Below are 24,537 nucleotides of genomic sequence, written 5' to 3'. Positions count from 1 at the left end.
AGGAATGAAGGTGTCTATGTACCTGAGTATGAAATTAGAAAACGATTTAAAAATATCGCGGATAGAATATAACAATTAAGCGACACATTAATGATAAATAAGAAATCAAATAAACTGTACAGTCCATGTGAGCCACTGTTAACTAGTACGGGGATTTTCCGGAATATTTATCTATCTATCTAATCAATCTATCTATTTATCTGACCAGGGGGTTGTAAATGATAAAAGGTCTCTTGCCAGGAATATGTTATTCTAAAAGTTTTTGCAAAAGTTTCCATCACACATGCGCTTTAGGGTCTTCTTTCAAGGAATATTACAATACTTCAATAAGCTGATAAATATATAAAAGAGAACATAAACCTATACGCATATTTAATGACAAAATATGGCATTTGTATTATAAAAATGCTTACTTTATATATATATCTATTATTTTCAAAAGGTGGAAAAGATACATACAATGATCATTATAGATAAGGCCATAATTACTATCACACACACAAGTTAAAAATAAATATCCAAGACATCATAATATTTATATCCACTGAAATTTGTCAAGCCGTCAAAAGCTTTTGCTGTTAGAAAATTACCACGAACAAGACTGGTTACACGAAGTGGATAAAAGTAAAATATTATTCAAAATAGATTATAGAGTTAAGTAAAATAAAAATTATGATTTTAGTGTAGATTAGAATTGCTTTGATTAAAACTGTCAATAAAATAAATGGTTTAGCAGTCATGTTCGTGGTATTATTACAACATCAATTATTTGTCTGCCATACAGTACAACCTCAGGCAGCTGGGAGTGCATGGATGACGTCTGCATCCCCTCAATAATTTAACATTTTCCACCTATTTACTTCGTAATTTACCATAATGGCAGCATTTGAAGGTAAGATATTATTATTAACAAACTTTCAAACATTGTAATATAATTGTAAAAAGCTTCAAGCCTCAAATATAGGCCGTCACCGGTAAAGACCCCAATGGATACACCTACACTGTCTGTATTCATGGTGAGCCAGTGTGAGGACTTTACTGAATTAATGTCTTTAATCTGTCTATCAAACTAACGGGAATGCCAGTCAGTCGAGTGTGGTAGGGATGACGTCCACACAATACATATTTGAGAATTTCTATTAAACTTTTTAGTATATCATTTCACCACATGGATTTCTAAAAGATTTCATGAAAGAAATATGAAAAATTGGATCTTTTTGGAGAGTGGATGATGTCTACAATAAGCCATTGTAGGATTTTTATAAGTTTGCTTCACAAAATTTACACCACCATAACCTAATACAGTACTGTATTTACTTTTATCCTCTTCACCACTGATCGGCTCGTTAGCCGCTTGGGCGATCGGTCACGTCTCTGTCACGCACTGTTGGCAAGTACTGGGCATGCACCGGCTCCTGAATGTACCTGAACCTGCTCCAGTGTTGGTCAAGTCTGGTCTTGAAAGAGCTCACACTCGGTGCCGTCACAACACTCTCTGGCAGATTGTTCCAAGAGTTCACAACTCTCACTCCAAAAAAGTTTGCCTTCACAGTTTTCTGGACTTGTGGCACTTTACACTGAAACGCGGGTAGTTTCAACAAAATACTTGTATATTTCCATTCAAGTATTTATTCAAGACAATTACGAGGGAATATTATTGTAATGCAACAGTTTTTAACTGAAAACCATTTGAAAAGCGATTACGGTAACATCTTTTGAACGAAAGAAAGCTAAAGTCATTGCTTTCGTCACGATTTTATCCCACTTTCCACTGTAATACGTACGTTATTTTACATTTCCGTGAATGTATTATATCAAGCACAGTATGAATAGAATATCATTGTAATATAACAGTATTTTAACTGAAAAATATTAAAACAACGAGCAACATCCCAGGAACATTGGAAGGTTAGGTAAAGTCTTTTGTTTTTGTCATGTGTAGTTGTATATTTCATTACTATTAAAATACAAGTAAATTGTGGTCCATTGAATGTGTTGATACTTTGGTTAACACTTGATACTAATCATCTTGGAAGTTAGTTCTAGTAATTAGCATAGTAAGCATACCAAAAATTAGTTGACATACAGGGACGGAGTCAAAATGTTGTTATAGCAAAATAACATTTAGTATTTTACTGATGGATCAACAGATTTGTGTATTTAAGTAATTAAGCAATTGTTGCTTTTTTTTTTTTTAGAGATGGGTGTCTTGCAAGAAATTGCCGCTGCAGTGGAGGAGATGGACTGGACGTAAGTAATTGACACTTATAGTCATGGAGAGATTTACTTTGCTGAAATTGCTTGGAAAATACATTCAAATGGATAGATTTTTAATGCTTCCTTTAATATTCCTTAACATAAAGAGTGTGGAGAGACATTAATAAAGCACATTGCTTTTATTCTAGATAATATATTTCATCAAAGTCAGTAAAGTCAGTCACATATGCAACACTATTGCTGATTTGTCTGTCATTTACTGTAGCTCTTGGTGAGGCCCTTCACTAGTGCGTTACAGGAGCTCGTCAGGTTTTGTGCAGTGTGGCAGCGCTGTGTTTGTTTACATTTAGCAGAAGGAAACTCGCAATAGCAAATATACTATGGAATAAAATTAAAACAATATTAAAATAAATGTCTCAATGATAATGATTTGTGGAATGTTTTTATGATGAGCCCCTGTAAATGTACTAGTGAATTCGGGGACTGTACATGCAGCGGTGTGTATCATAGAGGGAGATATAATTAACTAATGACCTACTACAGTATACTGTATACTCAACCTAGGCTTGCTAGCAACACCATTGATAAGAAAGACAAAGATGCTTGATATAACATTACAATGTGAGGTGAAGGTTAGATGATGGTAGTGAGGCAGTGTTTAGGTCTCTGATTAGGAAACAGTTTATGGTTGACTTCTCCATGTTATAGGTACTGTATTTACTTTATTATTTGTCTAATTCTAGAGGACACAACACTAATATTTGTTTATTTTCTGTACAGAGGAAGTATTATTTGTAGTCCAGAAAACTAACTTTGCATTACAGTACAGGTGGGCCCCCTAAGTTCGCGGATTTTTATTTCTTGGTCCCCTATTATTTGCGGTTGACACCAAGGATGTACCCAAGAATGTGTGTGGGTAGTTTTAAAGTTGCCGGCATTTTTGCGGCTGGGACAGGGAGCCATTCGTTCTAGAGACAGTAATTTCCTTTTCCTGTTTTGTAAATATGTGTGTGTGTAGACACACACACACACACAAAACACATACAAATAAATGATAATGGGAAAATCCTCTCACAAATAATCAGAAACAAATTTATTAAAAATGTGACAGTCTATCCTCAAGTTCGTGCTTTATTACTTTAGTAGTAAAGCACGGACTTGAGGATAGACTGTCACATTTTTAATAAATTTGTTTCTCATTATTTGTGAGAGGATTTTAGATATTTTTTGTCAATGTAAATGTTCATAAAAGCAACTCTCCCTTGGTTACCAGGATGCTTGTTTGCCAATTTTTATACAAGTTTTGAATTTTAATATTTACAGTACATGTACAGTACAGTATATAATAATTACAGTATATACGGCAGATTTTTTTACATTATTGAACTCGGCCAGTGCCAGTATACTGTACGTGAAACAGTTAATTTGAAACTTAACTTATCATTTATTGATACCACATAGATTACCAACGGATGTCCAGAATGAAGCAATTCCACTTATTTTGGGTGGTGGAGATGTTCTAATGGCAGCTGAGACCGGTAGTGGCAAGACTGGTGCCTTCTGTCTGCCCATCCTGCAAATTGTCTGGGAAACACTAAAGGATATTCAACAAGGCAAGACTTCTAAGGTCAATAAAGAAGTCTGTGAGTGTATTACCAATTTGTGTTTTGTTTTATCATACAGTCACTCAAAAAACTATCTTTGCAAAACTGCGTTGAGAAAATATGACACAGCGGACTAAGGATTTTGACAACCCTACCGAGACAACGGGAGTCGCAGTGTTCATTTTGAAATTCATCGGACCCCCAAGTACAGATAGTTTTTTGAATGACAGTACCTTTTGTCATAATCTAAATATATACAGTACAACCTGGTTTGGCACTGAGTAAGAGTAAGTGAATGACAATAAATAAACAAAGTGTGCTCTTGATCATCGTGCAATAAAGTGAAGAAAAAAAGTGTCTTATAAGAGTAGAAAAAACTGTGATATGATGTTGATAGTGTATTGCATGTTTTAGCATTGTACAGAGAATAAGAAACAAAAAGTGTGGAGGAGAAGTGGAAGTGAAAGAAGTGTCAACTTGAGAATAGGTTAGGGATTTCATAGGTGGTGTCGTCATATTGAGAGAATGAGTAGTAGTGCAACAGAGTGCTAAAAAATTATAATTCAGAGATGGATAGAAGGGTGAGGGAAAGAACAAGAAGACAGTTATGGGTTTAGATGAAGGAAATTCAAAAGTTAGGGGGAGACCTGAGTATGGATGGGTGGTGGTGGGATGTGTGAAGCAACAGGGGTGATCCAGGTAGGTTTTAAGGGTCTTGTTGAAGAAGTGGCACAGTAGGAGACACTTACATTATTTGGAGTTAAAATAAATGAGTAACTACAAATGAAGGGGTAATGTGTATGTGTACATATTTGCTCTTGGCTCCAGCCATTTTCTTTTAGTGTAGGAAAAGGCTTGAAAGAGTAAGAACAAGAATCTCTGTGTAAACAAAGGATAGTATAATCTAGCTTCCACATTAATTAATGGTGATATTTTGTATTATCAAAAAATATTTTTTCTCTTTGCCTACCAGCTCCTCATTGGCTGATGAGTTTCTTTGACCGTGATGCGGGCATGGCCGTGACTCCCGATGGCCTGCGGTGTCAGTCTCGAGACCCTAAATCCTGGCAGGGTGTACGCTGCACTAAGGCTGTCACTGGAAAGGGGAAATATTATTATGAAGCACTTGTGTCAGATGAGGGGTTGTGCCGTGTTGGATGGGCGACTCCTACGGTAAGGAGCTAGAGGAGGCTTTTTGTATGATGGTAGTTTTGTGTATATTTGTAATCAATTAGATTCAAATGTATGTGTACTGTATTTGAATATGAAGATAAGGAACCCCTGCTTATTTCATCTGATGATTAACCCTTGGTGGACATATTCCACAACAGTTGCTGGGAGGATGGGTCATGGTTTTCTGGACATATGCCACAACTGGTGCGATATATTTGTCATGGGCCCAATTTAAATTTCCCATGTTTGTATTTATTGAGCATCTTTGTGGAGGTTTCTGGCAACTGCCTCAAGATGGTATAGGCCTCTCACTCGTTAGTAATGAATGGTCTGTGGGTGAATCATTATGGAGCGTATCCACTCGTGTGCGGCGCCCCACAGAGGAGGGAATTGACACTTTTATATTTAATTCTGGAGATAATAATGACCCTCTCTTGCATTGTGCCAGTGATATAAGAGAAGATAGTGACTTTCCCCAAGATTTGACTAGGGAATCATAGTGAATCTTAGAGGAATTCGAGTGATAAGAATGGAGAATACAGTACAGTATGGTAGCAGTGCTGGGGTAGTTTCCACAAGCAATGTGTCCACCTATGAGGCTCCCATGATTCTTTGTTTATTTCCCCAGTCCCTGAACTCTTGATGTTGTAAATCAGGAGTTAATGGTAAGATTCAAATGTCTGTTTTTTTTGTGACAATTTTCCCTGTCCAGTGGGTAATGACCATGAGTTACCATTACAGTACTGTCTTTAGAGTACTAAATACCTTAATGCTAAATGGTTGGTTAAATTTGGTTATGTTAGGTTAGTTTAGGTAATATTAAATGGGGGTTCCTAATCATGACTTCAAAATATTTTACTATTGTACTGTTATGTGCAATTTTGAACTTAGGAAGATAAATTTTTAGCTGACATCCCTTGCCAGAATGCCCTTTTAACACTGAGTGACTTGCAGGAGGTTCTCAAAAGACCTCAGATGGGGATTCCCCAAATCAGCCATGTTGAATTTATTAATGTTTTGGATAGATTCTTTACTCTGTCCTCCTCCCTGTACTGTTGGACTCCAAAGAAGGGGACATAATGCAATGCAGTTCCAAAGGGATAAAAAATGATTTAGGGTCTTGGTTGTCCAACTGAGCATATATTTCATCACTGTACAGTAACATTTTCCACTGTCATATTTACCTGTATATATTTGGTAACACCATGTCACCATGCTTAGGTGATGGGACAACTACATCGTATCCATTGTAACAATCTATATGCGCTTTAAAACCTATGTCACATTTTCTTCTGTTTTGACTCGCATAAATTCTTTTTACTTTTGTGTAACTACAGGCACTTCTACTTTTCAGGCTTCACTGGATCTTGGAACTTGCAAGTCAGGATTTGGTTATGGAGGAACTGGAAAGAAATCTAACTGTAAGCAGTTTGATGAATATGGCGAGTCATTTGGACTAAAAGATGTTATTGGTTGCTATCTAAACCTGGATAATATGGAAATTCATTTTAGTAAAAATGGCGTTGACTTGGGTAAAGCCTTCACACTCCGAAGTGAATTCAAGAATTCTGTCTTCCATCCATCACTTGTGTTAAAAGTAAGTACATGAAAGATTAATTTTATTCTTTGCTTGTTAATGTAATAATCACAACTGGCTAAAATAACCTCATTGTAAAAGATGGCTCTGCTTACATCACCCATCACACTGTGCATCTCTCATCTAAATTATTTTCATTACCCTCACAGAATTAGACATATTTGTAAAAATGGGGAAATATTGGGTTAGCATTTGGAAAATGAGAGAAAAGAGCAGATGACTTTAGGCTATATAAGAAAGGGCCTGGGTTAAATGCAGCCCCAAAATTAACATAAAAACTCCAACCAAATGGGAATGAACATTGTTACAGTATAAAATTGACCCCCCAAAAAAACAACCGAGGTCAGGTAATAATAATAATTCAACAATACACCTCCTGTGTCTTTAAAGTTCCACGGACTGCTAGAAACTTAAATTAAACAAATATGAAATGTAAATTAAATGAGAAAAAGCCATAATTTTGAACAATATATTACTGTACACACTTTGTACTCCAATGTACACCCACAAAAAAAATATTCGGCACCCGTGTCATATTGTGTCACACCATAAGGGTGCCGAATAATTTTTAGTGGGTGTACATCTTTAAAGGACTAAAAAAATTATCTCTTAGCAAACTACCGGTATGTGATGTTTATACTCAAATTAATCACTATCTTACAAGGATTCTAACAATGCAAGTTATATTCTGCTAAGTTTAGTCTGTCACATTTTATAAAATAAAAACTTTAAGCTTAAAACTAACTTCACCCTGGCTGGGAGGGAGGTAGGGAAGTTAAGTGCCCTCTCATAATTTTGTCTTTAAATCAACACTGCACTGCACTATATATCATCAATATGCAAAATAAATTTCTCAATAACAAATAATTTGACTGGAAACACAGTAAAAATGTGTTTATGTTGAAGAGAGTCTGAAGCAATATGTTACCTCCACTGAAAAGGCAGAGAGACTGACGCCTGCTTGGTGTGTTGACAGGCTGTTTGGCGCGCTAAAAACTAGTTTTCCTGTATTCAATTATGTAAAATGATTATTAAAATGACTAAAAATTTTAATATAAGACTTAAAATTTTTGAATAGTTCAAACTTCTTGTTATTTACTAAAATAGTAAGGAATTTAAGCTCTAGAACCGATTACTGTATACCTGTACTGTATTGGCGGACTAATATGACAGCTGGTGTGCAAGCGAAAACATGTTGAGGGGCGCTCGTAAGGTATTCGTTAATCGAGGGACTGCTCGTTAACCGAAGTTAAGAATCTTATGGAAGGTAATTCGTTAACCGAAATAAAAAACAAAAACCAAGCTAACCAAGTCTCTAGTTCTTATACTCTATAAATATGATTGTATCCTTTTTCAGAGCTTTGTTCACTTTTAATGATGACAAGAAATTGTCTGGTAGTGTGTACAAAGGTGGAAGAAATGAGTCTTCCCCACAGAATAATGAATTAGAATGTAATTACAAAGCTTTATGTGAATATTCTACTTAAAGCTTTCTCCAATAAGTGGCAACCTGAAACTTAATTCTCTACCAGTTTTTCTCCATCAGGAGAGTGTTAACTTGAGGTTCTCATCAATGGTTGCAGAAAAAGAATACAAGTAGATGCATATTTCTGAACCCCACCAGCTTTTGTGGATGTTTTGAAAGGACCTACACATTTATTTTATTAATAAATGTCAAGTACTGTATTGAGTGCACAGTACATTACTCACTCTTCCTCCTCTATGGAGGTTGTTCATGTACTATGGGTAATTGCTGTAAGAAATGGCTGTTATTTACAGAATGCAGAGATGTCTTTCAACTTTGGTGCAACCAGTTTCAAACATCCACCAAAAGCAGGATACATTGCATTATGTGAGGCCAGCAAAGACTGTGTTGTGAGCTCGGGTGTGAAGGGAAGTGGAGAGAAACCTAAGATTCAGAACAATGCTCCCCAAGCTGTGATAATTGAGGTAAGAATGTTTTCTGTGTTCAGAAAAAAATGTTGTCCATGGTGACAAAATCTTACATGTTCTTTTGACTTTCTTTCAGTAGTGGATCTCTGTTTAGCCACATCAGTGTTCCACGTACAGAGTAGTGGTCTTAACATATTTTCAACCCACGTACACTTTCATGATATTTTTTAATTTCCCATTTTGGTGTATTGCTCATCATTGTTTACAAGAAGTTCTTCACTCACTAATCCTTAAAAGCAAGACAAAAGAAACTGTTCCAAATTTTTTGTTAAGAAAATTTACATATTGTTTTATGCCTCACTACATAAGCAAAAGGATATACTGTACTGGTAATTGATTTGCACATGTTTCTATGTCTTGTGTGTCTATCCTGAATAACCAGGTCCAGTATAGAAAGCTGTCAGACCCCATCCACTATGTCCTAGGTTGAGCGTAAAAAATCTCACAATAATCACTCAAAAGAGAGAGTATAATATTTAGATTCAACCAACCATAGGGGAGGATAACCAGTGTGAGTAGAGTCATAGTTAAGTGAGACTACAATACCTCCAAGATAGAACTATTCTGAAATTCCACCACAGACTATGCCCCAGAGAAGCAGAGCATCATCTTAGAAACCTTGTACAGTACCACACACTATATCTAGAATAAAACTATCCAAAGATTCTGCACCGTAAAGTGAGGCTGGAATGATTTTATATTTTCTGTTAATTTAAGAAAACAGTCTTTATAGGTTAGTTGTGTATTAGTACATCCAATTTACTTTATTGTTCAAACTATTTTAAAAGATAATTGTGAGGGAAAATTGCTCATTACTTGACATCTCATAACCTATCTTTATCAATATGGCTTAGGTCAATCCAGTATATACAGTACTGTATTTGGTGGATTTCTTCAAATAAAGGAGGAAAAATGATGAGTGGTATAATCAATACTATATACTGTGTGAAGTGTCAAGATTTATTAGAATATGGCTGGTCAGAAAGGTTTTGATGTTGATTTTAGCAGGGTCTGCGTTTTTTATTTGCAAGCCATAAATATGAACTTGACGCTTTCTATGTCATATCACCTGGGGCTATGTGGACACTGTTTGTTTTGAATATTTTATATTTCTTTACATGTTTTATTGTAATTCAAATGGTATACAGTATATCTATATTTATTATTTTATATAAACGTATAGCAATTAGGTAACCATAATTTCTGGCTGAAAATGTATTAACTGGGCTTAGGAAGGTTATTATTGTGCCTCGAATGTTTGTTTTATATGACTTGAGATTTTTTTTATATGTATTGTTTTATATTCATTCTTGAAAATCACAATATTCTGTTGTCTGACCCCTAGGGAACACATCGATCAAAATCAGAGGGTTGAAGGCCTTTTAAATTACTCATTATTATTATTAACTATTTTTTAGATTAATAGTTGTAATCAGGTGTAATTTTGTTTTACTTTTGCTTGTATTGTACAAGGATGGGGCAGCCATGCTGGAAATGAGGGAAATAATCATCCAGGAAACAACAGTGTGAATAAATGATTGACAGAAGAACGTGATATTGAGTGATTTATGGGGATGGTCAGTGCTGCTATGTGGAGATGCTAGCTTGTGTGAAGAGACAGGGACATACGAGATAGTTAATCTGAAGCTTTATTTGGAGAGAGAACACCATAGCTGAACACATCTATTACAGTAGTAAGAGTGAATGAACATTAGCAGAGAAGGAGAGTTTGCATTTGTTCCTGTATCTGGTCATATTACAGTATACTGGTAAAGGGCTTACGGAGTGGAAACAACTTTGCTAACTTTAGAGAAATGTATGACCTGAAACTTTTTTTTTTTTCCCAGCCCTCAAGAGAACTCGCAGAACAAACCCTAAAGCAAATAACGTTGTTCCGCAAGCACGTGGAAAACCCAGTGGTTCGTGACCTTCTTGTTGTTGGTGGTATACCAGTGAAGGATCAGATAGCATCACTCAGTGCAGGTGTGGATATTGTGTGTGGCACTCCAGGACGCCTAGAAGATCTCATTAACACTGGTCAATTGTCCCTCCAGGCCTGCAAGTTCTTTGTGCTGGATGAGGCTGATGGCCTTCTCAAGCAGGTAAATATTATTTCCTGTATTGTGTACATTAGCTTGTATTGTGTTATTCCTCAGGAAACTGAAATAAAGTTATTCTTTCTTTAAGCATTTTATTTATATTTCGTCAGGGCTGCATAGCCATGACTGCCAGTCACCAGCACAAATGGCTGTTGTAGGCATATTAAGTCTGAATAGGATTTCCAGGTACAGTACAGTACATTTGGAAAATAATCATCACTGTCAGCATTATGTGGCCATTTTCCATGCTTCAGGTAAAGCATATTTTTACTATGGTATAATGCAAAGATTTTGTAAGACGTCAATGACTGTACAGTAGAGTAGAGTAAATTGTGGGTAAATGTGTTGTGGTGTGAGTTATGGTGGTCCTGCGCTGTTGAATTTTGTAATCCAAAAATATTTTGCATTCTAATTTAAGTAAGATAATAAATAGATGGTGGTGTGATTGGCAGCAGATGTAGGATTTCATGACTTAGCATGAATTTAATTGGAGAAAAACTTTTTACTTTCAGAATTTAAAACTTAAGTCATTTACTTTTTTTACATTATGCATTTTCCATTTAGGCATTTTTTTTTTACTTCTACTTGAATAACTTTTTTTTCCAGTAACAGTACTTTTACTTGAGTAGCATTTTCCAGTACACCTGTACAGTACTGTACTTTTATACCCCATTGGCCATCGTGCTATTACATTCCATTAAAAAAAATTATGCTTGCAGGGTCATGAGCGTCTCATTAACAACATCTACAGTGCCATCCCCAAGATTACATCAGATGGCAAGAGACTCCAGATGGTCGTTTGTTCTGCCACTTTACATTCCTTTGAAGTAAAACGTATGGCTGTAAGTATACCTCATCAGAAAGGAAATGATTGTCTTTTATCTGTGAATACATGTTCTCATGCTTTTATATTGGAACAAAACTCACATAAGGAAATATCAGATGTGGGTAATATAAGGTTTTGAATGTGCATCATGCAAAAGTCAGTCATACCTATACTATAACTTGACAATTAACCCTTGAGAGACTTACCTTGGTAATTTTTAAGACATGGAGGACTGGCTTGGAAATTTTGACTTTAATACTCTGAAAGTGACCCTTCTGTAGGTGACCATTGAACACACACAGTACACATAATGTATAAACAAATATTATACAGCTATGGGACCATTTATCCAGCATGCTTAGTACCCAGGGGTTGCTGGAGAAGATATTTTCCCAAATTTGGAGTGCCAGACCTAAAATGTGAAGACTATTCAGATCATCAAACTCGCCCCTAAAAGTAGATTTAACTGTGCTCTCTAACATTGTAGTCATATAAAGATCATTAACAAAATGATATAAATAGCATTAATGAAAGCATAGAGCAAAAATTATACAAGTTATTGTTCACACTGTGTCTCAGTTGCCCTCTGGTGCTCGCCTTAGCAATGCAGCAGTGTCCCTAGCAATGGTGCTCCGCCACGGACCCTCCAACCTCCACACACACACTCGCCACGCAGTTTCATGGTGGAAGCTCTTAGATATTTACAAATTTATACTTTCTGATAATTATCTTTATTATTACTGTATTATTAATTTTTATTTAATTTTGCTCTTTCTGTATATAAAATTGAGTGTGTATGTAACTAAATAAAAAATGAAAAAAATTACATATACTGTACAGTATTGTATCTACCTGAAATTATGAGTTAATAAATAACATACAGCTCACAGGTGAGGTATGATTGGAAATATTCCCCTGCAGCCCGGGAATTACTTGGCACTCATTTTAAATAGGACTTATGTGAGAATATCCGTAAATTGGAAATCCGTAACCCGGTCATCTGTAACCTGTATACATAAAATAATACAATAAATGTTCACCACTTCATTCCTGACCATCAAAATGTACATCTTTTATGGTAATGAATATTATTACAATAAATGGAAATTCACTTTACCTTAATTATGGGGCATAATGACTTGACACACAGGTACATTTTTCAAACTTTTCAACAAATTCAAGATTCTTTTCAAATTAGAGATGCACTCTCTTACCCCTCTGTGAAAAAACTTTTGGTATGGTCACTTAGTTTTAGCATGATTACATATACAAGTAATAATAGGAGTTCAAGATGATATTTCATATCCAAAAATACATGATGCTGTGAGATGCAGAAGAATAAACAGCTATGGTAAAATTCATGTGGGGTAAATGACTGTGGGAGCCCTCAACCAATCATAACTCAGCAGCATTCAGTCTGCTAATCACATGCTCAGCCACAAGCTCCAACATGCACCAACTGACCACAAGGTCAATACAATAGTTGGCAAAGTTACCATTACTGGATCATACTGGCCAAGTCTGCTAATTATACCTGGGTAAAAGATGTCCCTTATTGGGAATACTTTATCCAGTATATAAAACTCCCTTTTTGAAAGATTTTTTGTATTCATTTGTACAGGTAGTTCAATATTTATTACCTTAAGCTGCTGCTCTTATACACAATAAAAGTAAACTTTTTAAACCCTTTATACAGGAGCGCCTGATGCACTTTCCTACATGGGTAGATCTGAAAGGTGAAGATGCTGTGCCTGAGACTGTCCATCATGTTGTGGTAACCATTGATCCACGAGTTGATACTAGCTGGACCACCCTGCGCCGCCATGTACAGACTGATGGAGTACATATGAAGGATGGTGTACGACCAGGAAACAATACACCTGGTAAGTTGATGATATAAGTAGACAAAGTTTTACAGATAACACAGTGAGGTTGCAGCATTATTATTATTAGTATAAATACCTTTTGAATAAGGGTGTAGCAGCCTTCTATTCTAATGTTTGCTGGTTCAAGCCCAGGGTACCCCCAGTCCACCCAGCTGAGGGCACTGCTGACACTGTCCCTTATACACTGAAGGCTTAATAGCTATACTGGACAGTTTGCTGTTCCACACTGTCCCTAATGGGCCATCAGTCTGAGACCCAATTTTGCTTTTTTCTACCCTTTGGGCATTTTGTTTGGGGTGTAAATGTAAAAGTGTTTGGTGATCTTTATTTATTCATGTAATCATGTAAGATATGTAACCAGATATGCCAGGAGAATTGTATTGTTTAATAATAGTTATCAGCTTTTGTTCCACAGTGCTCACTGCTATGTATGGGGAAACAAATCTCTGCTCTCCAAAACCATAACCCATGTTAATACATCTTCAAGATAGGATCATTCACTTAATGACTGTTTTTTCATAAACATAACTCAATCATAAGTTGGGGGTCACCTGTACAGTAGTATTTTTCTGAATTTATTTTGCTCTTATTTTTTCTTTCATTTACAGAGACACTAAGTGAGGCACTGAAGCTGCTAAAAGGAGAATTCTGTATCAAGGCCATTGACACACACAACATGGACCAAGCACTCATATTTTGCCGCACAAAATTGGACTGTGACAACTTAGAGCGATATTTCAATCAGATTGGTGGGTGTTTGTAGTCTTTTACTTAACTTGTCTCTCTTCTTATACTAAATTAAAGGTGAAATTGTATGTTTTAATGGACTAGTGTATGAGTTTTAATAAGTAATAGTTGTCTTGCCTATTTTTTCATCATAATTCAAAAGATGGCACTTATACACTGTTAAATAGTAGTAGTTAATGATGGTTAAGCTGGTAAATGTGCCTCTTTTGACTGCAGAATAAGACTAGTTTTTGCACTGCTTATGATGTGATGCACCGAAAGGAACTAGCTCAGGACTTGAACTCCCAAAGTGTTAGAAATTTAGAATTTATGGTTGATATGAGATATTGGCCATACACCAAAGTATTGTCCGCATTGTTGACCCGAGCCAACAACTCCATTATAAGTAAACTAAACCAGTCTCTTGAATCTTGTTGTGTGATGTGTATGAGAAGAAGAGCTTTGTATTTAGGCATGTGTTGGAGAATTGCCATACATGTTAGGCTTGTAATGTTTGCTACCTTTTTCACTGTGTTACAGCACTTTGTCAGGATGGAGAAATGTCTTTTAGGTACTGTACTGTATAGTTATTGGTAAATATATAAGTAGGGGAACTTGTCACGAAGGTATAAGCTCTTCTGTTACATATAGTAAGTGACACATTGGATTAGTTTGGAAACAGTATGTACAGTACAGTCACTTCTTACTGGAAACAAAAATAAGTCATAATTGTAATGATACCTACAGGTGGTGGAGCCAACAATAGAGGTAACCCATATTCATGTGTGTGCCTCCATGGGGACCGCAAGCCAAATGAACGCAAGGCAAATCTTCAAAAATTCAAGGAAGTCGGAGTGAAGTTCCTGATATGCACTGACGTGGCTGCTCGTGGAATTGGTAAGATCTTTTATAATAGATTTAATAGAATTCTCTAATGGAAAATATATGATATTGTATACCTTAATTATATTGAGGCCTTTTATTAATTTGATCTCTGTCATGGATGCAGATGTTGGAGGTCTGCCTTTCATCATCAACGTGACTCTGCCAGATGAGAAAAGCAACTATGTTCATCGTATTGGTCGTGTAGGTCGAGCAGAGAAAATGGGTCTGGCTATCTCCCTTGCTGCTGCTGTGCCTGAGAAGGTTAGAATCTACATGATTCAATTTGTATTATTTCAAACGATGTAATGCATTCAGAATATTTATTACACACTTTAAAACTTTGTTGTCTTGCATTACTGGACAGTTTTATTCCACGTTATGAAACCATGTCACACGCAAGTACAGTACAGGTGCTCCTCTACTTATGAACTTTCAGAGATACGAAGAAACCTGTCCATTTGTAATGTACTGTACTGGCTGGATTCACCCCTAAAAGTAGCATTAACTGTATGATGTAACATTAAAACTTAAAATAATAGGCGTATAAACAGCAATAAGAGAATCGTATAAATAGCAATAATGAAAGCATGAAAATAGCAAAATGATTAATAAAACAAATGATAAAAAATTTGGCATACACACTGCGTCGTAGTCCGGGGATGTAGGCCGCCTCAATGCTCGCCTTAGCAACCAGCTCAGAAGGAGATGCTGCCTGGCTGGCTTTCCTAGCAACAATACTATGCACCATGGACCCTCTGACCTCCACACACTCCTGCCATACGGCATCACAGTGGAAGGCCGTGGATACATAAACTTTATAATAATTATTCTCTTTTTTTCTGGACTTTCTGTATGTAGGATTATGTTTTTATGTAACAGTAAAAAAAAAAATTACATATTCTGTATCTGCCTGAAATTGCAAGATGAAAAATAACCATAATATAGCATTGAGCTCCCAAGTGGTGAATGGCTGGAAATTTTTCTGTTTGGCCTGGGAACTACTTTGTGCCTTATATAATGTACAGTTTAAGGTATTTATAAATCCTTACATTCAAAGGTTGGTAAGATATGCTGTAGAGTAATGAGCTGTATTCGTTATTGGGGTTTATTTGTACACTATTGTGCATCCATTATTTATAAAAAAAATGTATAATATGTTCCGTACTGTATTACAAGAGTAAGATTGGACTTACGAAGAAGCCTCGGGAACGTAACTCATTGGCAAGTAGATGAGCACTTGTACAATAAGTTCCCTATTTATGTTGTGGATGCATTCCTACAAAACACAACATTAAGCAAAACTGTGTGAATAAGTATGCATTTTCCCCTAGACTTAATGTTATAAATAAGGGAAGTGTCCTTGGGGGGGAATTTTGTGGTCTTAACTCACAGTAAAAATATTAAATAACTACCAAAAGAGAAACAGTTTTGTAACAAGTCTAACAAAGTGTTTAAGATTTTTTATTTAATTTTTTCAATAAGTCCAATTACTGTATATGAACAGTAGTGTGATATCCTTGCTGTAGTTCTTACCATTGTTTTATTGTCATTATTTTATATATACAGGTATAACTTAACCAGGAATAAAGCTAAGCCTTAAATGTACTACATATACTGTACTTAGATGATGACCACCTTTCTTTATAAAATGGTTGTGGTAACAGTGCAAGTTATGCAGAATTTTGTGTGTTTTATATGTGGATGATATTTGATGATCTATGCTTTTATTTTGTTTCAGGTGTGGTACCATGGAGAATGGTGTTCAACTAGAGGCCGCAACTGTTATAACACACGACTTACTACAGAAGGTGGTTGTTGTGTGTGGTACAATGAACCACAGGTTAGTTTGCAACAAATACTCTTTGGAAAAACAGAAAATATAATGAGATACAGCATGCCCTTAAAATTTACGTGGGTTAGGTTTTCAAAATGGCAGTGAATAGCTAAATCTGCGAATAACATTTGCTGACTGGGGGGTTACATTTTTACTTGTGTGCTAGGAAATGTATATTCCGTTTGTGTTTGCCCTTAGGACAATTAATTCTTTTACCTATATTAAAAATGTTAGGGTCTACCCTCAAGTCAACTCCGTTCTTTGTTGTAACTTTAATAACAAAGGACGAAGGTGGCTTGAGGGTAAACCCTAACATTTTTTTTTCTTGTTTCTGAGTATTTGTGAGAGGATTTTCCCATTATTATTTACAGTATTTGTATGTGTTTTGTGTGTGTATATATCTACACACACATATGCACATACAGTATACAATACAGGTAAAATAAATTAGTCTCTAGAACGAATGGCTCCCTCTCCCGGCTGCAAAAATGCCAGCAACTTTAAAACTGCCCTTAGACATTCTTGGGTACATCCAGGGTGTCATCCGTGAATAATCGAGGTCCACGAATTAAAAATAAGCAAATTTTAAGGGAATGCTGTAATTAGAAATGGTAAAACAAAGTAGTTTTTTTTTTGTTAATTGTTGAAGTAGACAACCTGAGGGATCTCTAACAGAAGAGGCCAGGAGATGAAATTGTTACTATAATTATTCCAGTGATTTTCATCCATAAAGCTAAGGCCAGTTGATGTATTTCCTCATGAATGCAAACTACTCAACATCACCAAGGATGTACAGTACTTAGTCTTTATTAACTTCATCTGTGACTGTTACTTACTGGTTCATTGTATGATATAATTTTGTCTATTTTGTTCCCCATAAACAGTACTTGGCTGACATTGAAGAGCACTTGGGTGTTACCATCCAGCAAGTGGATAAAGAAATGAAGGTTCCAGTTGATGAATTTGATGGAAAAGTGACTTATGGTGAAAAGAGAGCCCATGCAGGTATGTAATTGCTTTTTATTTGTATTTTGATTCCCATATTTTACTTAGCTAAAGAAATTTGAATTATTTCCAAGTTCAGTCCTTTTTGCAATTTTTATATATGTCAGTTTAACCAAGAATTATCATGGGTCACTTCCAGCACCTTCCTGGGATTGATGTTCAAATATGAAACTCGTAATAACCAAGACTCAACTTTCACATTCAATCTTTATACAACCCTGTAATATCCAGCCTTTTCATTAATGAATTTTATCTTGATTAAATTTGTATTATTCTGGTTCATCTTAGTAGTCCTGATATGTGAATAAAGAGGAATTGCATATATAATCGTATCACAGTGTAATGTCTCACTGGCTTAACTTCGGTGTAGGCTGAACCTCCATTACACCTCTTGAGCCATCATAATATTTCAACGACAACTCAATTCAGTTACCTGTCAAATTATCTAAACCCCCATACTTTCTCTGTGTCATTCTTCCCCTCAGTGACTTTGCTTAAGTAAGAATATAGTATTTCAATTTTAATATCTTCATTATTTTAATCACCCATCTTATTCAGCTTAATGTTTTGGCAGTTACCCATTTATTGTAGGAAATATATTCGATGTGAGAGCATAAATGTGTGAAGGGGTAACTGCGATAATTTTTGGCATAATTCTAATGATTATTGATATTTAAAGAAATGTAACTCTACTTTTTATGATTGTTTCTTGGTATAGAATACTGTACTGTACTGGCCAGGTTTGACATTAATGGTGACAACCTGTATCAGTCCTCTTCTAAGTTACTGAGTTACTCAATAATGTAAAACTTAGTTTGAAATACAGATTTTCAGTGGTCTTCATCATGTACCTTTCACAGGACTAATTTAAAAATTCAGAAAGAGTGCAGCTGGGATGAAGTAACCAGAGTCACATTGCCTATTATGACAGACTCCTCCTCCAGTGCAAAGCAAATGTAAAATCAGTGATAGAAAATCGTTCATCATTGCACTGCTGATTTTGTCATTTGAGTTTTCAAAATAATTTTGTGCCTTTAACAATGAGTAGTTATCATTGATAAGTGAGGAATTATAATATCTTGTTTGTTAAAAATACTCATTAGAACCAAACAAGTATTTTTAAAATATTAACTACAATCTTATCCACAGGCTCAGGCTATCAGACACATGTGGAACAACTTGCCCCAGCAGTACGGGAGTTGGCACATCTGGAGAGTCAGACACAGATCGTATACCTTAAACGACAGTATGGCAAGGAATACCCTTGGACACGATAGGTTAAGATTTATATACAATTACTCGTTTTCTGTGTTCACTGCAACTGTATGCTGTACATTGTGCATAAAGTTGGCAAGAATTAGAAAAATCAGTTATTTATTTCATATGCTCATGGAATATGGGCTCACAGCATACAGTATGCAAAAAATTTTCCTTTGATGTATAACTTAAAGATAATGCTGATGTCTAAATACATTGGCTTCAAGCAAATGTTCATGGTTTGTTTTGAAATAGGCTCACAAAGAGATGTTTTGCATTTAAAGTTAGCCTCTAATGAAAAATTGGGGTTTTGGTCCAGGTAACCCAACAACATTGTGTAATGTTAGTAGTGGTTATTCTGTACTAACATATACTAGTACAGTATATGAGAAAATGTAACCAGGAATGGGGACCTTTAACCAAAAGATATGCAGCTGAAACTTTACATGCAAATGTTGTAAAACAATATAGATTTTCATGTTTGATTAACCAGTGTTATCATTATCATCATCAACATTTTATGGCCATTTTCAATGCTTATGTGGGTTAGCCACGATTACCTGATAGCAGCTTTTCGTTGCATGGTCTCTTATAGTCTCTCTTGTCAGATTCTTAGTTCTAATGCCATTTCTTACAACCTCTTCTCATGTCATTCTTTGCCTACCCCTGGCTCTCCTCCCCTCCACATTTAGTCTCATGCATGTTTTGACTTAATTACTCTCATGTACTCTACCCACATGCCCAAATCATCTCAGCCTACACAGAACTTTGCCAATACTATTAATATCCAGCCCCCTCTTAACTCTGAACTGGGCCTCCTGTCTTTTAGTGTCACATTGCACATCCATCTCACAATTCTCATTTTGGCTTGCTCAAGCCTGCCTATGCATCCTCTTTAACTGCTCATGTCTCACTGCCATACAACATCATACTTCTCATGTAAGCTACATACATTCTTCCTTTCATGAAAAAGGAAGGACCCCTTACTGTCAGGAAAGGCAGCAGTCACTTCAGAATCTTGCAACTGAATTGGCTTCAGAACCCCCCACTGACACTGATTATGTTACCCAGGTAGCATAATTTAGCAACACAGTCCAGGGATATATCCCTAATGTTGAGTTTTTCCAGCCTTGTTCAGACCACATGGTTACCTGCATGTACAGAATACGTATTTAGAAACATCCTGCAGTCTACCATCTACTCCACTGCACCTCTTGTGTACCCACCTTCCATACTTATTGCACATAATTGATTAACACTTCAAAATTTAGTAAAGTGAGCTACTCTAATAAACTCATTATCTTATGAAGTAAGTTAATCTCTTATAAATATAGTTTATTACCCTCTGGTAGTCCTTGCAAAGGCAACAAGACCTTTTTGAAAGCTCAAAGCCATAACAATATTGCTATATAAGCTGGCATCTAACAGTTAATGTTTCTTCTAGTCATCTATGTTGGTACAGGTATCAGGTCTTTGCGGCAGTAAAATGAGTTTCGTGCATATGGTGTTATCTACAAGTCAACTTTTTAAAGGCACTACATCTTGAGGATTGATGGAGTATCATTTTAATCAACTACATTTTATTATTATAATTCCAGCTGAGTGAGAGAATATTGTAATTGTTTAAATGAGTCACTTAAACACCGCCTTACTATCAAAGCCAAAGTCATCCATGTATGTTAAAGCTTACACAAAAAAGTAAAACCAGAGCATTCACAGACTTTATTATGACAGTGGTTGAGATTGCTGGATGTTTTGAAATTTCTTCATTCGGTGTCACTTGAAGGTAAACGAGAGAAAACAACCTTGGAAAGCTAAAAGCCATAGTGTGTAACATTTTTATCCTAATCTAAAAGCAGTAGGAACATGTAATGCATTAATGGAATGTAAACACATGATGTAAGACAATAAGTGTAGATTGCAGGAGAAACCAAATTAATGTATACACTATTTAAGTTAGCTATAGACAAGTAATTTGCTTTAGAAATTCTCAATTATTTTCTTGGGAGTAATTTAAATATGTATTTCAATGTGATCTGAGTTTAGAATGAACATAACCAGAAAAAGGAGGCTTGCTTGATAGATGACTTTTGACCTCTTTATGTTAGTGGCCCAGCTTGGCATCGAGACAAATCTGTGAACAGTTGATTTGGGGATGGCAGTTAGCATTTGGTTTTTAAACACCATGCCATCAGGTAATCGTGGCCAACTCTTGCAAACATGGGAAATGGCTGTGAAACAATGGTAAAGGTGCAACTTGAATTTATAGTAACAAAAATAAATTCTGTCACAGGGAAGATTGGTTTCTGGAAATATAAGAGAAAGCTTTCCATCAGCTCCATTTCTTAAGTAAACCAAGATATAATACTGTCCTCCCTATTAGAAATAATACTACTGTATTCTGATGTTGGCTGATTGATATAAGTTATAAAGTGAATACAGTAGTGTGATTTTCTTCTCTGAAAATAAACACACTTCATTAGTCTTCTCTAAAGGTTTTCATTGGCTGGGATAATTACCCAAATACAGCTCTTCATGAAAACACTGTTATTCTCTTGTACATAGTGCATGTTCTATGATTTTCAGGGAATTTTGTCTTGTTTTAGATTCCATTGATAAAGACATGAAAAATATTCAAACATCTGGCCATCACCTTAGACAAAAATGTATGTGACAGCACTGGTGTTTCACTTTTCTATGTAAACTTCTACTCTCTAAACAAGAAAAATAAGTCTTTTCATTTAAATGCTCTCCAGGTCACTGTACTTTGAATACACCAGTGTTAATATATATTGAGGATATATATCTTATTACCTGTATTTGCTTCAAAGCTGATTACAATTTGGCAAATGTTATGAGTTTATCCATGTGTATCCAACTCAGGTGTTCTGCTTGATTGGAAAACAATAAAATTATACATTATTACAACCTTTTTTGTGAAATGATGGTTCTTCAAGTTTTGCTTATCCTGGCATACAGTACAGTACCATTAATCATTTGCATCTGACATTTCTGATTTTGGCATGAGCTCAGATATTGAATGATAAGGATATAATGTAGCCATATGTATTCCTTACTGACTGTATCCACACAAGTAGTATATAGAGGTAAGTGGAATGTTCTTGAGTAGAGGTGCACAACCCTCATATTTCTGGCTGCATGTGGCCAGAAAATATTAAACTTTGCTTGTCATACAGTGTATCACCCTGTGAGAATTACTCCAGAAGAGGTAATGGAGTAATGTACTTATTTACCATCTTAATTTCATTATATCGTTGCCCTTTTATAGCAAAATTCCAGTTGGCTTCATATGAGAGAACTTATTCTCATTAAATCCATTACAAAGTAACTTTAAAAACAATATCACGTCACAGACTTCCCCAAGACCCTAAGAAGCCCAGAGTTCAGTAGGTATCGCTCTATAGAACCGACAACAAGCGTCCGGGCTGATTCACGCTGACCTCCTGAAGAATGATAAACAGCTGGTGTGGGCGTGAACAAGTGCGTCCACTTTGGGGCCTACTTATCTCCCACAAAGCAGCTGGAGCAGGGAGGGCAGCAAGCCTTAGAGAAAGCCAGGAGGGAAAAAACAGAAACCTGAGTCACGAGCAAGGCTCTGTCCTAATAGGGTCAGAGACCGGGAGCCTGGGGCACCAAGACCCTGATGTTCCTGAATGAGCTGGGTGTCAACCTTATTGAAACCACCAGAGAGAGACTACTTGTTCCAGCACCTCAGCATAGCGGCTCAGAAAGGGAATGGTTGGTGTCTCATCCCTCACCTGAGAAGCTCCAGGGAGTCTTCCAGTTGTGATGTGTGAGCGTGTGTGTAAACAAAAATCTTATAAGATTGAAAAGAGGATGGCAGGAGAAACTATGTTTGCTGAGTTCAGGGAAACTAATCTCGGTTTTCTGTGAACGATCGTTATTCTCTTTTCTGAGGCGAAGAGTCGCCAGATCACCTCCAACCAAAGATGGTACACACACACACACATATATATATATATATATATATATATATATATATATATATATATATATATATATATATATATATATATATATATATATATATATATATATATATATATATATATATATATATATTGAAATTAATAGCCATCTGTTTTAAGCAGGCCTTGTATATTATCAAACGCTGTTTTGGTTGTGTTACTCTTTCTTTAATTTCATTAGCACATCAACCATGAAAACTATTGTTACATCGATATTATGGTGTTCTACTATAATTAAAGATTTATTTCTAATTTGGAAGTAAACATTACTTTTCGCATTACAGTATTAACTCAGCCAATATTCCTCACGCCTTTCAGGTAATCTTTTAACCAATTTTTGTAATGCCTCGTTGTTTTCTGTAATAAGAGCAGTATCACCTGTACAGAAAATATTTGATATCACTAACATTTATCTTTATTACCGGTACTGTACTTCATTCTTAAGTTTTTAGTGCAGTACAACTAACAATACTTAGTATGAAAATTTATATTTATAAATAAGCTCTATAACATTAGCTTAATTAAAAGTTAAATGGATGAAAACTTAAATGATTGAAAGGTCAAGTCAAACACTAAAAAAATCCCCTATTTCAAAATATGTATTAATTGTAATGAAAATTATTGAATCCTTATTTAAGCCAAAATGGGATTTATCAGTTAGGTCAGGAAATGTAAAGTTATACGTATTGTCGAAAAAAAATTAAGCCATTTGTTTTGACAAAAATTTCAGCATTTCAAATACTGTACAGTATATATAAATATTAGTTTTTTTAAATGTTCAATAAACATTATTAAGCCACAATAAAACTTTCACTTGCATCAGCTAAGTAAAGTAAGAAAAGGGATAAACTTTTAATGTAAATGCTGTATAGAAAAACAAAACCATATTATTTTATGTGTTTTTAATAAAAGCGAGATGGATATTTCTGTTGCCATAGTGGTTTTAGTAGTTTATATCACTTTGGTCAGGAATTTTTCTTGTTAACACATGAGGGATTGTGGAAACCCACAATGCCTTGCCTTGGAAAATGGTTCCCAACCTATTCACTGCACTCCCCCTTCACCCCTTGAGGATCCTCAAAAATATATGTGGAATACTGGGTCCCCTTCATTCTACCTTAATAACTCATAAAAAATAATGAAACAAAATGAATTATCAGTAGAGAAGGGCATTGTTTTGTTTTTAATTACTGATAACTTTCATAAAACACTCATAAATTTATGATCAAATAATGTACAGTACTGTACAGTAACATCAATGGATTTCACTAACATACCGGTAATCAGTGTACTGTACAGTATTTCACTGCCTATGAAACAGCCATATGAACTATGAAATTATCCTTTCCTTTCTTTTGAGAAGAGAGGAAACCTTCGCTCTCTATTGTTTCCATGTTTTTTCCCCACAAACAACACAACAGTGACTATTGTTTGAGGCATCGCCACGCCCCCAAGCCCAGTGTAA

General features: G+C 35.6%; 1 protein-coding gene across 1 annotated transcript; it reads left to right on the top strand.

The window, feature by feature from the left end:
* Nucleotides 1-771: 771 nt before the first annotated feature.
* LOC121861772 (ATP-dependent RNA helicase Ddx1-like) lies at nt 772-21,987 on the top strand. Its single transcript, XM_042359659.1, has 15 exons — nt 772-892; nt 2,199-2,250; nt 3,679-3,860; nt 4,795-4,994; nt 6,349-6,591; nt 8,371-8,541; nt 10,392-10,646; nt 11,363-11,485; nt 13,166-13,352; nt 13,964-14,104; nt 14,829-14,978; nt 15,091-15,227; nt 16,705-16,806; nt 17,685-17,805; nt 18,955-21,987. Exons 1-15 carry the CDS (start codon nt 877-879, stop codon nt 19,080-19,082), a joined length of 2,208 nt encoding a protein of 735 aa, XP_042215593.1. The 5' UTR covers nt 772-876; the 3' UTR covers nt 19,083-21,987.
* Nucleotides 21,988-24,537: the final 2,550 nt, after the last annotated feature.

The sequence above is a fragment of the Homarus americanus genome, unplaced genomic scaffold (assembly GCF_018991925.1).
Source record: "Homarus americanus isolate GMGI-L3 unplaced genomic scaffold, GMGI_Hamer_2.0 scaffold8148, whole genome shotgun sequence".
Classification (NCBI taxonomy): Eukaryota; Metazoa; Arthropoda; class Malacostraca; order Decapoda; family Nephropidae; genus Homarus; species Homarus americanus.
The sequence above is the reverse complement of the archived record's forward strand: the minus strand, read 5'-3'. Positions and strand labels throughout refer to the sequence as shown.

Excerpts from the sequence above, each read along its gene's own strand:
- LOC121861772 (XM_042359659.1), top strand. Across the intron at positions 3,861-4,794 it reads TAAGGTCAATAAAGAAGTCT|CTCCTCATTGGCTGATGAGT; the intron begins GTGAGTGTATTA and ends TTTGCCTACCAG. Across the intron at positions 15,228-16,704 it reads CTGCTGCTGTGCCTGAGAAG|GTGTGGTACCATGGAGAATG; the intron begins GTTAGAATCTAC and ends ATTTTGTTTCAG.